This window comes from Loxodonta africana, chromosome 18 (genome assembly GCF_030014295.1).
Source record: "Loxodonta africana isolate mLoxAfr1 chromosome 18, mLoxAfr1.hap2, whole genome shotgun sequence".
In the NCBI taxonomy this organism is placed as follows: domain Eukaryota; kingdom Metazoa; phylum Chordata; class Mammalia; order Proboscidea; family Elephantidae; genus Loxodonta; species Loxodonta africana.
The window spans coordinates 44867334-44879760 of record NC_087359.1 but is presented as its reverse complement, the minus strand read 5'-3'; the positions used below and the strand labels follow the sequence as shown (position 1 = coordinate 44879760).

The 12427-nt window shown below is 46.0% G+C and overlaps 1 protein-coding gene across 1 annotated transcript in view; it reads right to left on the bottom strand.

Annotated features, from left to right (window-relative positions):
• Window positions 1–320: 320 nt before the first annotated feature.
• Window positions 321–12427, bottom strand: part of PCTP (phosphatidylcholine transfer protein) — a 34731-nt gene continuing 22624 nt past the window's right edge. Inside the window, exons 2-6 of the mRNA XM_003414605.3 lie at window positions 11394–11511; window positions 7371–7450; window positions 5009–5180; window positions 3772–3839; window positions 321–2014 (exon numbers count right to left, since the gene is read on the bottom strand). Coding sequence (XP_003414653.1) covers window positions 1949–2014; window positions 3772–3839; window positions 5009–5180; window positions 7371–7450; window positions 11394–11511 — 504 coding nt within the window. The 3' untranslated portion in view covers window positions 321–1948. The remainder of the gene's footprint in view (window positions 2015–3771; window positions 3840–5008; window positions 5181–7370; window positions 7451–11393; window positions 11512–12427) is intronic.

Below are 12427 nucleotides of genomic sequence, written 5' to 3'. Positions count from 1 at the left end.
GTGCCTACCACATATTACCCTTTCTGACTTGGAGTATGTTTCATTGGCTCGACTGCTCCAGAGCACGGACCCTAATCAGGTAGAGACCTGATTCATTCTCACATCCAGTAAGTTTAAGTCACTCTGTATTTATTCTGTATGGAATAGCCTTCCCTTCCCCGAGAGAAAACATAGTCTGAGATATCCCGATATGATAAATTGCCTCCTTCTGGCTTTATGACCTGAGCCTCTGTTGCCGGCACCTCTGTGCCTTTAATTAAATAAGATTCTTGCCTCTCACTGGTCAAGAATGAACAAGTAAGGCATGGAGAATTTTCCACAAGAGCAAAGCTTTATTAAAGAGGCTTGCAAGCGGAGATGAGGAGGGCCTAGGCAAGGCTTACCCCCACCCCCCCATCTCCCAGAACAAAGAACTTGCGTGGGTTTTTTAAATATTCTTGAGTCGGGGTGGGGAGGGGGAAGATTCATGTTTATTCAGAGACATAGGCGGGGTTTTCCGCCAAGTGGCCGGAAAAAAGCGTGCAGCAGCTTTTTAAGATGGCTTTAAGACGACTCCTGTCCTGGAGGCTTTGGGATCCATAGCAGGACTTATTATGGGGTGTTGCACCTGTGCAGTCGCCTGTTCCCTGAGTTAGATTTCCCCAGCTGTGGCTGCAGCCCCTTACTGCCCCTGGTGGAAGGTCACACAGCGGTCACAGGTGGATGTTCTGTGCTTGTCCCTGGGGCTGGTTTCATCTGGCTGCTTCTGAAAGACAACTTTAAGGAAGTTTCTGGGCTGTTTTCTGATACCCTGGCCCATTGTTCTGGGGAATGGCTCTGTCTGTGTGCCCTGGCCCATTTCCTGTTACGTTATTACTTTAATTTGTTTATGTGAACTGCAGATTTGGGGCCCCCTCTGTTCTCTGTCTTACCTCTATGCCCATTAATTGAGGTTTGGTAACTTCACACACTGGTTAAATTTTTTTCCTGAGATCATCAAGGCTGTGCCTTTGGCCAGAGAATACTTTTCAAAATTCAGGAGAAAATATAGGAAATGAAAAGTCCTTTTGGTGTGTAGGAGGCAGGCAACTTAGGTAGATTTCCTGAGAAAAAGGTACACTAATTAAATTTGCCCTGGCTCTGAACTATTATCCCTTCAACACATCCAAACATTCCAGAAGGGAAATTCATCTTATTGCATATAAAGCCACTTTATGGTGATGCTATGCACAAAGCATCTTTTGCTAGCTTTTGCCAGCTGCCAGAACCATCTCGATGTCTCCGTTTCTAGGCAAGTGCAAAGCTAGAGAGGTATGGGCAGCCTTTCCCCAGTGGCACATGGGAAAGAGAAAAACCCAGGCACCAGTGATGAAGAAAAAACGGTCATCACATTATGTACCCTGTCAAGCCTGCAATGTTTTTCAAAATGGTTTGATACCATAATAGGGACAAGTAGGAACAGGAGACGCTGATTAGATTATCACTTCACATCCCAAGCTAATCAAGTCGACGAAGCACATCCCTCCGTGTCCTAAGGTGCTGAAAGTCAGCTCTGAACGCAACGCAACTTCCAGCAGCCCCTCTGGACTTCTAAGAAATCACATTCTGGGAAGGAGCCAGCTTGCCGGGGAGCGGTCATTCTGGAGTTTTGTTGTCTGTCCTCTACCCACCCATCCCCCAAAAATGGTACAATGGAATGATTGTGTTCCCTATTGAGGACTTCCCTTTTTAAAAATAAACAACCAAAGGTTTCCCTAATCCTACCCATATTCAATAGTGGTCGTGGGGTGGGGAGAGTGGGAAAGGAAGCTGGCAGGCAAGCCAGGCACCCGCCCTGAGGCAAACACGTTCAGGGATGACGTGCTGTAGAGTGTGCAGGCCTCTGAAGACAAAAGGAAAGCTGAACATCAGTGGTTGTGGCACTTCCGGAGACATCCTTTCACAGGCACACAAATCCTCCTTCCTTTGCTTAGGTTTCCTTGGGGTATTTGCGACAAGCTTGCACCAAGCCACTCAGGAAGCTAGGAATTCCACTCTGCAAAGGAAAAGAGGCTCTGTCATTGGCATCATAGCTGCTCACTCGTAACACCTTTAGATGTGGCAAGAGGGAAACAAAGATGGCTTTGGGGATGATAAAGACAAGAGGACACTTGACTGTATTTCAACAGAATGTTGTCATAGATAATAAATGACGAAAGGTAAGATCCAAGGCTTTAGGTGAAACTAGATAGCAGGGATCACTGTTTCAAGTCCCTGCCTTATATTTTGCTCCTGCTAATAAAAAGCTAAGCAACTTCTGAGATGCCATGTCTTGAAAAGAAAAAGAAAACCCAGGAAATGGGACTAAGCTGGGTTGCTAGACTCTTCTAAAGAAATGAGAGAAAGGACTTGTTTCACAGACTTTGGAAAATGGTTAAGATTTGGGAGGAGGAAGGTAAGATACATTATTACTTACTTAGTGTTGGGTATTGTGCAATACTTTTTCCAAGCACTGTCTTATATACTCTTACTCTATGTGGTAAGCAATATCTGTCCGTTTTCAAAAAGGAAGAAATTAAATGGCTTCCCTAGATTACACAGACAGCTAGAAGCACGGCCAGGATTCTAAATCTCATCTGTTGCACTCCAAAGCCTACATGCTTTTCACTCTGCCAAGGAATCTGTTGCACCCTCCTGCAGGTCGGTGGGTCATGTAGCAGTACCTGTTGCAATTCTGACTCGTAGCAACCCCATGGGAGTCCTGGTAGTACAGTGGTAAAGAGCTCAGCTGCTAACCAAAAAGTCCACACTTCGAATCCACCAGCCACTCCTTGGAAACTCTATGGGGGAGTTCTACTCTGTCCTATAGGGTCACTGTGATTTGGAATCGACTTGATGGCAACAGGTTGTTTTTTGGGGGTGTAACCTCATGTGTGTCGGTAGAATTGTGCTCCATAAGGTTTTCAGTGGCTGATTTCCTGGAAGTAGATTGTTAGGCCCAGAGGCACCTCTGAGTGGACTCAAACTCCAATCTCTCAGTTAGCTCAGCCTCCAATCTCTCAGTCAGCAACTGAGTGAGTTCACTGTTTGCACCACCCAGGGGTTTGTACAAAAACCAAACCCAACCCAAGCTTGTTGACGTTGAGATGATTCCGACTCATGGTGACCCCATGTGTTATAGAGTAGAAGTGCTCCAGAGGGTTTTTTGGGCTGCAATCTTTATGGGAGCAGATCACCAGGACTTTCTCCCATGGTGCTGTTGGGTGGGTTTGAACCACCAACCTGTAGGTTAGTACACAAACAAAAACTGTACCAGCCAGGAACCTAAATGAGCCCATGGTGTCAACTTCCTAGGCAGTTTCTAGTGATTCAGGTTACCATGTCAGTTCCCCTCCCTTACCGGAAAAAAAAAAAAAAAAAAACTGGAGGCCTCCCCCAGGCTTGGACACATGTCTGACTCTCCCAAGCAAGGTCAATCTGCCTTTCTCCTCCATAAGCAGACACAGGGTCCAAAGGCACTATTGCTCTACAACGAGCAGACGTATTGTAGGAACCAAAGAGTGATACTGGAGGGGTCTCGGGGCATTAGCAGGGAGGGGCTGGCATTCCAAGCTAAGAAATCTTTGTCTCTTCTCCCGGCCTCCATCCTGGGTGTTGGCAGCCCCGGCTTCAACCGTAGTCACTCAGCTAAGCTGCTTCATAAAACAGCCTCATTCTGTCTGAGACAAAGTGTGTCTTCAGCCTGACAGCTCCATGGGCTAAGTCAACATTTGTCAAACCCATTCCGCCCCCTCCTGCCTCTTGGGATCTTACCTCGGCAGCCCAGTTGATGATCCAGGACGGAATTAGGCCACCCGGGTTATCAAAGTAATACATGAAAACTAGAGGGGGAAAGAAAGGACAATTCAGAAGGAGGGGGAAAAAAAAATGTTTGAAAACTATAGCAACAAAACCCTGCGAATTTCATATCTTCATATTCAGGCCCAGAAAGTATAGAAGGAGGTAGTACATAATTCAGGTGGACTTTTCTCCTTCGACTCATAATATACTTTTAGGTAAATATGTTTGAACACATAGCCATATTATGCTACTATTTATAAAACACCTGGCACTAGACACCTGGATATAGTCTCCTTTATAATCTTCATAACAACCATAAGGTGTTGATAAAATTAACCCCATTTTATAAATGACAAAACTGAGACTCAGAAAATTTAGGTGGCTGGAGAAACCCCAAGAGTATGGCCCTCAGATACCCTTTCAGCTCAGTAATGAAGTCACTCCTGAGATTTACCCTTCAGTCAAAGATTAGACAGGCTCATAAAACAAAATGAGACCAAAGGGGCACACCAGCCCAGGGGTAAGGACTAAAAGGCAGAAGAAGGCAGGAAAGCTGGTAATAGGGAACCCAAGGCCGAGAAGGGGAGAGTGCTGACATGTTGGGTTGGTAACCAATGTCACAAAACAATATGTGTGCTAATTGCTTAATGAGAAGCTAGTTTGTTCTGTAAACCTTCATCTAGGACCAAGGTGCTAGATTTAAGAAGCATCAGAAGTAAGTTAGAATTTTACCCAAGACCCACGGTCATGAGCCTACCAGCATAGCTGGTCATGCCCGTCAAGCCCCACTCTCACCCACGGCCGTTGGGAGCTGGAACTTAAGGTAGGCAGGTCCTGAGTCTGTCGGGTGTGCTGAATGGGAGCTGCAATCCTTGAGATGGAACTGCCCACCCAGCCTATCCCCAGGATTAGCCTGAAGTGAATTTCTAAACCCTCTGGTTTGCTTGTGAAATTCTGACTTCACCTGGACAATGCAAAACTAAGTCAAGAATGGACTGAGCCAGATTTAAACACCCACTTCCTGCTGTAGTCAAGTTCCTGGGAGGCAAATGAGTCCCTTCCCAGGTGTTGATCCCTAGTCTGCTTTGTGGCCCTGCTACTCTCTGACATCCCAGGGGCCTCCCATAGCATAGGAGCATTTTACATCCTCCTAATCAGTCTTCTTGTGGGTGACCCTGGCTGGGTGTACCAAGATGTGACCTGAGCTTACCTTTGCTCCCCTTCTTGCCATCGCTCTTAATCGCCAGGCTCTGCTCGTACTGCTTCACCCGGATCACACCCGATTTCTCAGGAAGCTGAGGCACGGAAGTGCTCTGGGCCAGGATCACATAGACCTTCTGCCCTTCCACCTCCAGCTCTTTTTGCTGCCGGATGTAGACATACTGCACCACCAATCAAGGCATGACATTTCAGACATGCAAAGAAAGCCCCATAAACCTGAGGTAAAGGGGAGATTCTGTACCTCCCACCTGGCAGCTGCTGCTCCCTGGTACTATCACTTCCCTTACCTGCCCTACTTGCACTGCAAGACTGTGTCTCACACCACCTAGAATTCTCATTTGAGGATATGGTTACCTACCTGTGAATGCAGACCGGTGGCATAGTGGTTAAGAGCTCGGATGCTAACCAAAAGGTCGGCAGTTCAAATCTACCAGCTGCTCCTTGGAAACCCTATGGGACAGTTCTACTCTGTCCTATAGGGTTGCTATGGGTTGGAACTGACTCAAAGGCACCTAACAACAGTACTGTGAATGGTTCCTTGGTGCTTTTCCTTATGCAGAGAAACCAGTCCTCTTTTCTCCAAGGAGACATTTTGAGATGGCAGAGAATTAGTCACTCATTGGCTGTATAATCCTGAGTAACATGGTCAACCTTTGTGAGGCTTGGTTTCCCTATGTAGGAAAAAGGTGTAGCATTACCCACCATGCAGAATTGTTGGGGGCGCTGGAGACAATGACTGGAGCAGAATAACATACAACAAATGGTGGTGCCATTCCTCTTTGTCCTGCCCTCATCCCATTGCTCTAATCACTCACCTCTCTATATAAAAGACAGTCAATCAATGTCACAACTTGTGGTCAGAGGAGGACACTTAAACCCTTGTATACGTAGCAGGCGGATGTCCTCTCTGGGTTCACCAAGAATAACAAAGACATTTCATCTTGATAAACCTTCAGAGAACAACCACTATGTCTAGGGAAGATACATTAAACCCTAAGGAACAGGAAGACTCATCACTAATTCAGCCCTGGCTGTGATAAACATGATGTGTTCTATATATGGTATCAATTTTGATCCTTACAAAGGCCCTGTCAGGTCAGTACAAGTATCCCCATCTTACAGATGGCAAAATTGAGGCTCAGAAAGGTTTTAAAAACCTGCCCAAGATCCCACAGCCCAATTCTAGTGATGGAGCCTGAATCTGAAGCCAGATCTGGCTCTAAAGCCTAGCTAGAATGTCATAGCTGGATAAGGCCCAACTCTTTAATGTGTTCACCGAGCTGGATGCTGCCAGCTCAATTTCGACTCACTGTGACCCTGTGTAACAGAGTCCAGCTGCCTCATCAGGTTTTCTAGGCTTCATTCTTTATGAGAGCAGATCACCACGTCTTTCTCCTGCAGTAGGTAGGTTTGAACGGTCAAGCTTTTGGTTAGCAGCCATGCACTTAACTGTTGTGCCACCAGGGCTCCTTAACATATTCATCACACTTTCAAATAATAGCATTTGGGTGCCCCGCTAGAAGGAATTAAAAATGTAAAACAACCAGTCACCGTAAGTATGACACAAGTGACTTACTACAACACAGTTACAGCCACAGCCCCATGCCACCTCAGTGTCCCCACCAACAGCACCCAGTTGTCCCACTCCTCACTCAGGCACCTGCGGGGTTGCATGGACACTGGACTGCTATTGTCCTGGCTGCCCTGTGTACCCCGGGCCACAGTTCTTAAATGAGTCAGGGAAGAGACGCTGCCACATTGGCTGGGCTTTCCTCTCTGTGAAACCTCTTCCACCTTCTTTGCAGCAAATTTTGACCCACTCTATCCCACAACTTGCTCAGCTCATCTGGCAGCCACCACCAAACACTCCAGTGTCCAGAGGCAACAGTCAAGAAGGGATCACTATGGGGTCAACTGAGATGGGGTGGCGTGGGAGATTGAGAGAGCTGGCTGTGCAGGAGCCTGAGTTCCGGTCCCTGCTCTGCCACTAACCACTTGTAGACCCCTGTTATTCCACCTCTCTGGGTCCCTACCTCCTCCTCTGGAGCCTGAGGGAGCTGTACTAAGCACTCTTTCAAGTTTCTTCCAAGTCCCAATGTCTGTGGCTCAGCAATGTCAAGTCCAGTGCCCACAATCACAGATGTTCCATGTGGTCAGGCCCAGGAATCATACTCTGAGGACTCCAAAAGCCACACAGGAAGCAACAACTTTAGCAGATGCTTCTGCGAGAATCAAAGACAACGCTGTCTGGGCCTGCCAGAAAATTAGCTCTACTACCCTGCCTCCAGTGATGGCCGAGACACACAGAAACTCTTAGAAATCAAGGGATGGTGTGCCTATTGAAAGGATACATCTCTGTTGGACATGGGAAAAGGGTAGTTCACTTCCCAGTAGACCACGGTCTCTCCATTGCATCTTTTTTCATAGAGTTCTGAAGGAGAACAAAAGAAGAGTTAATGCACCTGGAAACCTGTTTGGCTTCAATTAACAAGCAGCTTAGGTATGATGAACTCACAAGGTATTTTAAACCACTAGCTCATAGGCATAAACTTCTAGAAAAAGTTGGGCTAGTTCTTTACCTTCTTGAAAGCTTGTTGCCCAGGGACAGAGTCAAATGGATAGAAAAACATAGGCGTGGAAAAAAAAAAAAACCCGAGAGTAACAACACTCGCCCGTTTTACATCACAAACAAAATTCTCAGACAGAACGCAATGGAAGAAAACCATGCATCAAAAACTAAATTTTCAGAAGTTTTAAAATCAAGGGTACCACCAGATGTCACTAGAGTATCAATAGTTTTACTTTCTAGACTTTTCTTCCCCTGTTTTGTAGGGTCGCTATGAGTCGGAATCCACTTGACGGCACTGGGTTTGGTTTTGTTTTTTTTTTTTTGGTAGATTTCTTGACACATTGCAGCCAGCCTGCGTTCTTAGTGGGTCACCCAGCCCAGCACCTTTAGGTGTAAGATACAGGTTCCTGAGAGGGCAATGTCCTCCCTAAACTACCAGAAAGTGGCAGAGCTGTGGCTAAGCCCAGGTTTCTGGCTTCTCTCCTGCTTCTTTACACTATTCCTCAGGTACCGGTTGCTGCCGAGTAGACTCTGACTCACGGAGACCCCATGTGCTTCAGAGTGGAACTCTGCTCCATAAGGTTTTCATGGCTGTGACCTCTTGGAAGTAGATTGCCAGGCCTTTCTTCCGAGGTGGCTCTGGGTGGATTTGAACTGCCAACCTTTCCTTAGTAGCTGAGTGCTTGCGCCACCCAAGAACTCCCAACCCTTGGTTAGGGTCCAGATTTCCTTAATATTCCATGCTGCTCTTACGTGCAAAGAGCAACAAACTCTTAGGGAGAGATCAAAAAAACAAACCCGCTGCCGTCGGGTGGATTCCAACTCATAGCGACCCTACAGGACAGAGTAGAACTGCCGCATAGGGTTCCCAAGGCTATAATTGTTAGGGAAGCAGGCTGTCACATCTTCCTCCCGAGGAGCGGCTGGTGGGTTCAAACGACTGACCTTTTGGTTAGCAGCTGAGAGCTTCGCCACTGTGCTACCAGGGAGACAGGGAGAAACAGCAAAGAAATTTAATGACTGGCACATCCTTCACCTCTAGGCTGTGCCTCAAGCAGACAGTAAGCTTGTACCTAACCATTTAGAGAGGGAGTCAAGCCTGGGATGCTGAAGTAAGCAAGGGAGCCCTTTGAGGAGATGCTGAGGAGGGAAATAATAATACATAATTTAATTTAGCATTTGAAAGAAAATCTATTAGAAGCAGATGGTGGATTAAAGAGCTTGCCAGCCCATTAGTGCCCCAGGAGGCTGAAGAAAGTCCTTGAAAGAAAGTGAAAGAGTGGATATCTGTAGCTTGTGCCTGCTCGGCATGGATCCCCCTTCTAGTACCAGCATCTCAAGTTCCTTCAGTCAATCACCCTTTCCTACTTCTTGACTATAAGGTTCAAGCCGACTGACTCTGCCCTGATTTCAGGACTAGGAAAGTGAGCAAGGCAGCCACGGGATGGTGCATCTGGCCAGGGGCTTAGCTTGTTACTCTAGCCAGGTTTATGCTGAAAAGTAATGTGGTAAAGGCTCTCAGGTAGCTCACAGAATACCCAGGAGGGCCAGAGTGAGGTTTAGATGGGTAGGATGGTTCCAGCGAGGACAAACTGCTGCTGCCCCAGGACCCAGACACGGTGAGCTGTTGATGCTGGGTACCAAACACTAGAGGCTCAGCAATTGTTTCCCCCAAAGCCAGATGCCCTAGGAACGGCTGTAACCAAAAAAGGATTTTGCATGCTGCCTGCTTCCTTGTATTGCTCTTTTGCAAACTGAAGCCTCACATGCATCTTATTAGCAGAGTCTATATCACATCATGCACCATGGTTGCTAGGGAGCGTGAAAGATCTAACGTCTGGCTTCTCCCTTGGATAGAGAAACCTCACAACTCCCCCTAAATAGGAAGAGTACTTGGGGAAAAAAAAAAAAAACTAAGAAATGAAAACGGCAGTGGTAGTTCAGTGGTAGAATTCTTGCTTTTCATGCAGAAAACTCTGGTTTGATTCCCTGCCAGCGCACCTCACATGCAGCCACTACCCCTCTGTCGTTGGAGGCTTACGTGTTGCTATGATGCTGAACAAGTTTCAGTGGAACTTCTAGTCTAAGACAGACTAGGAAGAAAGGCCTGACAATCTACCTCCAAAAATCAACCAACGAAAATTCTACGGGTCACAACATTCTGATCCACACCAGTGTGGGGATGGGACAGGATGGAGCACCATTTAGTTCAACTGTGCATGGGGCTGCCATGAGTCAGGCGCTGACTAAACACCAGCTAACAACATAGCAACAACAAGTAACCAAAATCCAAGACGAATGTCCTTTAGAAATAAGCTTATGATCCAAACTGAGCCAATGAGAGCCAATCCAGGACTTGGGCTGCACCCACCGGCAAAGTTGAGTTCTTGCTTCCCTGGGATTATCTAAATGGTAGACTCTAAGTCTGGATCTTTAGATGCCACCTTTGCTAGGACATAAGGATTTGCCGGGAAATTAAGTCAACAGAGAAAACAGAATCAAGGGTAGAAAAAGATTCCTGATGAAATTTTTAAGTTCCAGATGCAGCTGTCTGGGAAGCCGGAAACCCGTGGACTTTTCAATGCTGTGAACCAATAAACTCCTTTTTATTTTCTTAAGCTGGCATTAATTAGCTTTTTGTTACTTGCAACAAAGAGTCTTGACTAAAGCAAGGGTCTCTCAGAGGCTATGTGCCCCTTTGCTAGATCTGTTTTCTATCCCACCAAGACTGAAACGGCAGAGACCACTCTCAGCTCTCATCTGCAGGAGGGTCCCCTATTTAATGCCTTCATAACTCCCCATCTCTTACAGGGTAAAATCTATAGAACCTACAGTCTGGTAGCCATGCCAGACCCTCGGGGATCTGGACCCTGCTCTTGCCCTTGGTCTAGATTCTGCTACCCTAACCAACCAAGCAACACCAAACCACTCACCGTTTCTGATGTATCATGCTGCTTCATTGTTTTTTTACTTAACTCTGTTCCCTTGGCCTGGAATGCCCTTAAACCACTCACCCCCACACCCTCTCACGCCCTGGCATGGAAGCATTCTTGTCTGCTAAGAAAACTTTGACTCAACTTTTGAAACAAAGCTGAGACACCACCTTCTCCAAGAAGCCTTCCATGTCCACCTAGGTATACGGGATGATAACACAACTTAAGAGTGAGAGCAAAGTCACCCTCAGAGAAAACTAGAGAGCAGATTTGAAAATATGCAAGGAGGAAGTTCTAGGAATAGCAAAGGTACATTTCAGCTCAGCAGTTAAGACTTTTGTGACGTGAATTAAAAAGGAAACAAATATAATAGATATTAATCCTACTCCTTTGCATTGGCTAGAATAAACAAGAAAGGGTTCTACTTTCAATTGATTAAAAAAAAAAAAAAAAAAGGATAGGTATCACTTACCTTTTAGGAGCCCTGGTGGTGCACATGGTTAAGTACTTGCCTGCTAACCAAAAGTTGTCAGTTGGAACCGACTAGTGACTCCACGGGAGAAAAGACCTGTTCATCTGCTCTTATAAAGATTAAACCAAAACAGCCAAACCCACCGCCGTCGAGTCAATTCCAACTCATAGTGACCTTACAGGACAGAGTAAAATTGCCCCATAGAGTTTCCAGTGAGCACCTGGTGGATTCAGACTGCCGACTTTTTGGTTAGCAGCCGTAGTTCTTAACCACTATGCCACCAGAGGGTTTCCCTATAAAGATTTTAGCCCGGGAAAGCCTATGGGGGCATTTCTACTCTGTCATAAAGTGTCACCATGAGTCAGAATCGACTCAAGAGCACACAACAACAATCACTTACCACAAACATTCTGGTCCCACTGTTTTCTGTAGTCTAAGTCCATGTAGACATCTGCAAGCAGAGCTGGTGGACAGTCCTCCAGGACACCAAAGACTTTATACTTATAAAGCCCAGTTTCCTGTAAATACAGAATGAGTAGAAATAACCAAGTAGTTTCCAAGCTGAGAGAAAGCTGGATTCTACAAGCACATGAAAAACAGCTGAGAGTGGAGTTGACACAACACCAAACATTTAATGAGCACATCTTACGTGGCATTAGTGACACTAACGGTGAAAAAGTAGGTGGGGCTCCTTCTCTCATGGATCTTATATTCAGCAGCAGGGATCAGCTGTTGGGATTGGCCTTAGAGATGATTTCAAGCACTATTCAGATAATTTAAATAGAATGTGACAAGGGTTATGTGATAAAGGGTGTTGCAGGGGGTGTCCATATAATCAGATGGTCAGAAATGACCTCTATGAGGTTAACATTTCTCAGAACATATCATCTGAAATGTAAGCAGGAGTCAGCCATGGGATGAGGAGAACCCACTCCTGGTAGGGGAAAGGTCTTCTGGTTGATGGGCTGGCATACTCAAAGAAGAGAAAGTCAGAGGGTCTGGCGTACTATGGTCAGGAAGAGAGTGGTAGGAAATGTTATCAGAGAGGTAACTAGGGCCAGACCCCAAAGGACTTTGTAAACCAGGGTAAGGGGTAGGGATATTATTATAATTGCTTCAGAGAGTTAGCTACGGCCAGACCCCAAAGGGCTTCATAAACCAGGGTAAGGGGTAGGGATATTATTATAACTGCTATGAAAAACCAAGGGATGACTTTACACAGAGAATGGCCAAATCCGATTAACATTCAAAACCAATGATCATTGCTTCTTGGTAGAAAATAGATCATAAGAGAACAAGAAGATCAATTAGACAACCACTGCAATAGTCCAGATAAAAGATGATAGTGATTTCACCAGGGAAATAACAACAGTGATGGACAGAAGTCAGTGATCTGAGGATTTATTTTGGAGACAAAGTCAACAGGAATTGCTG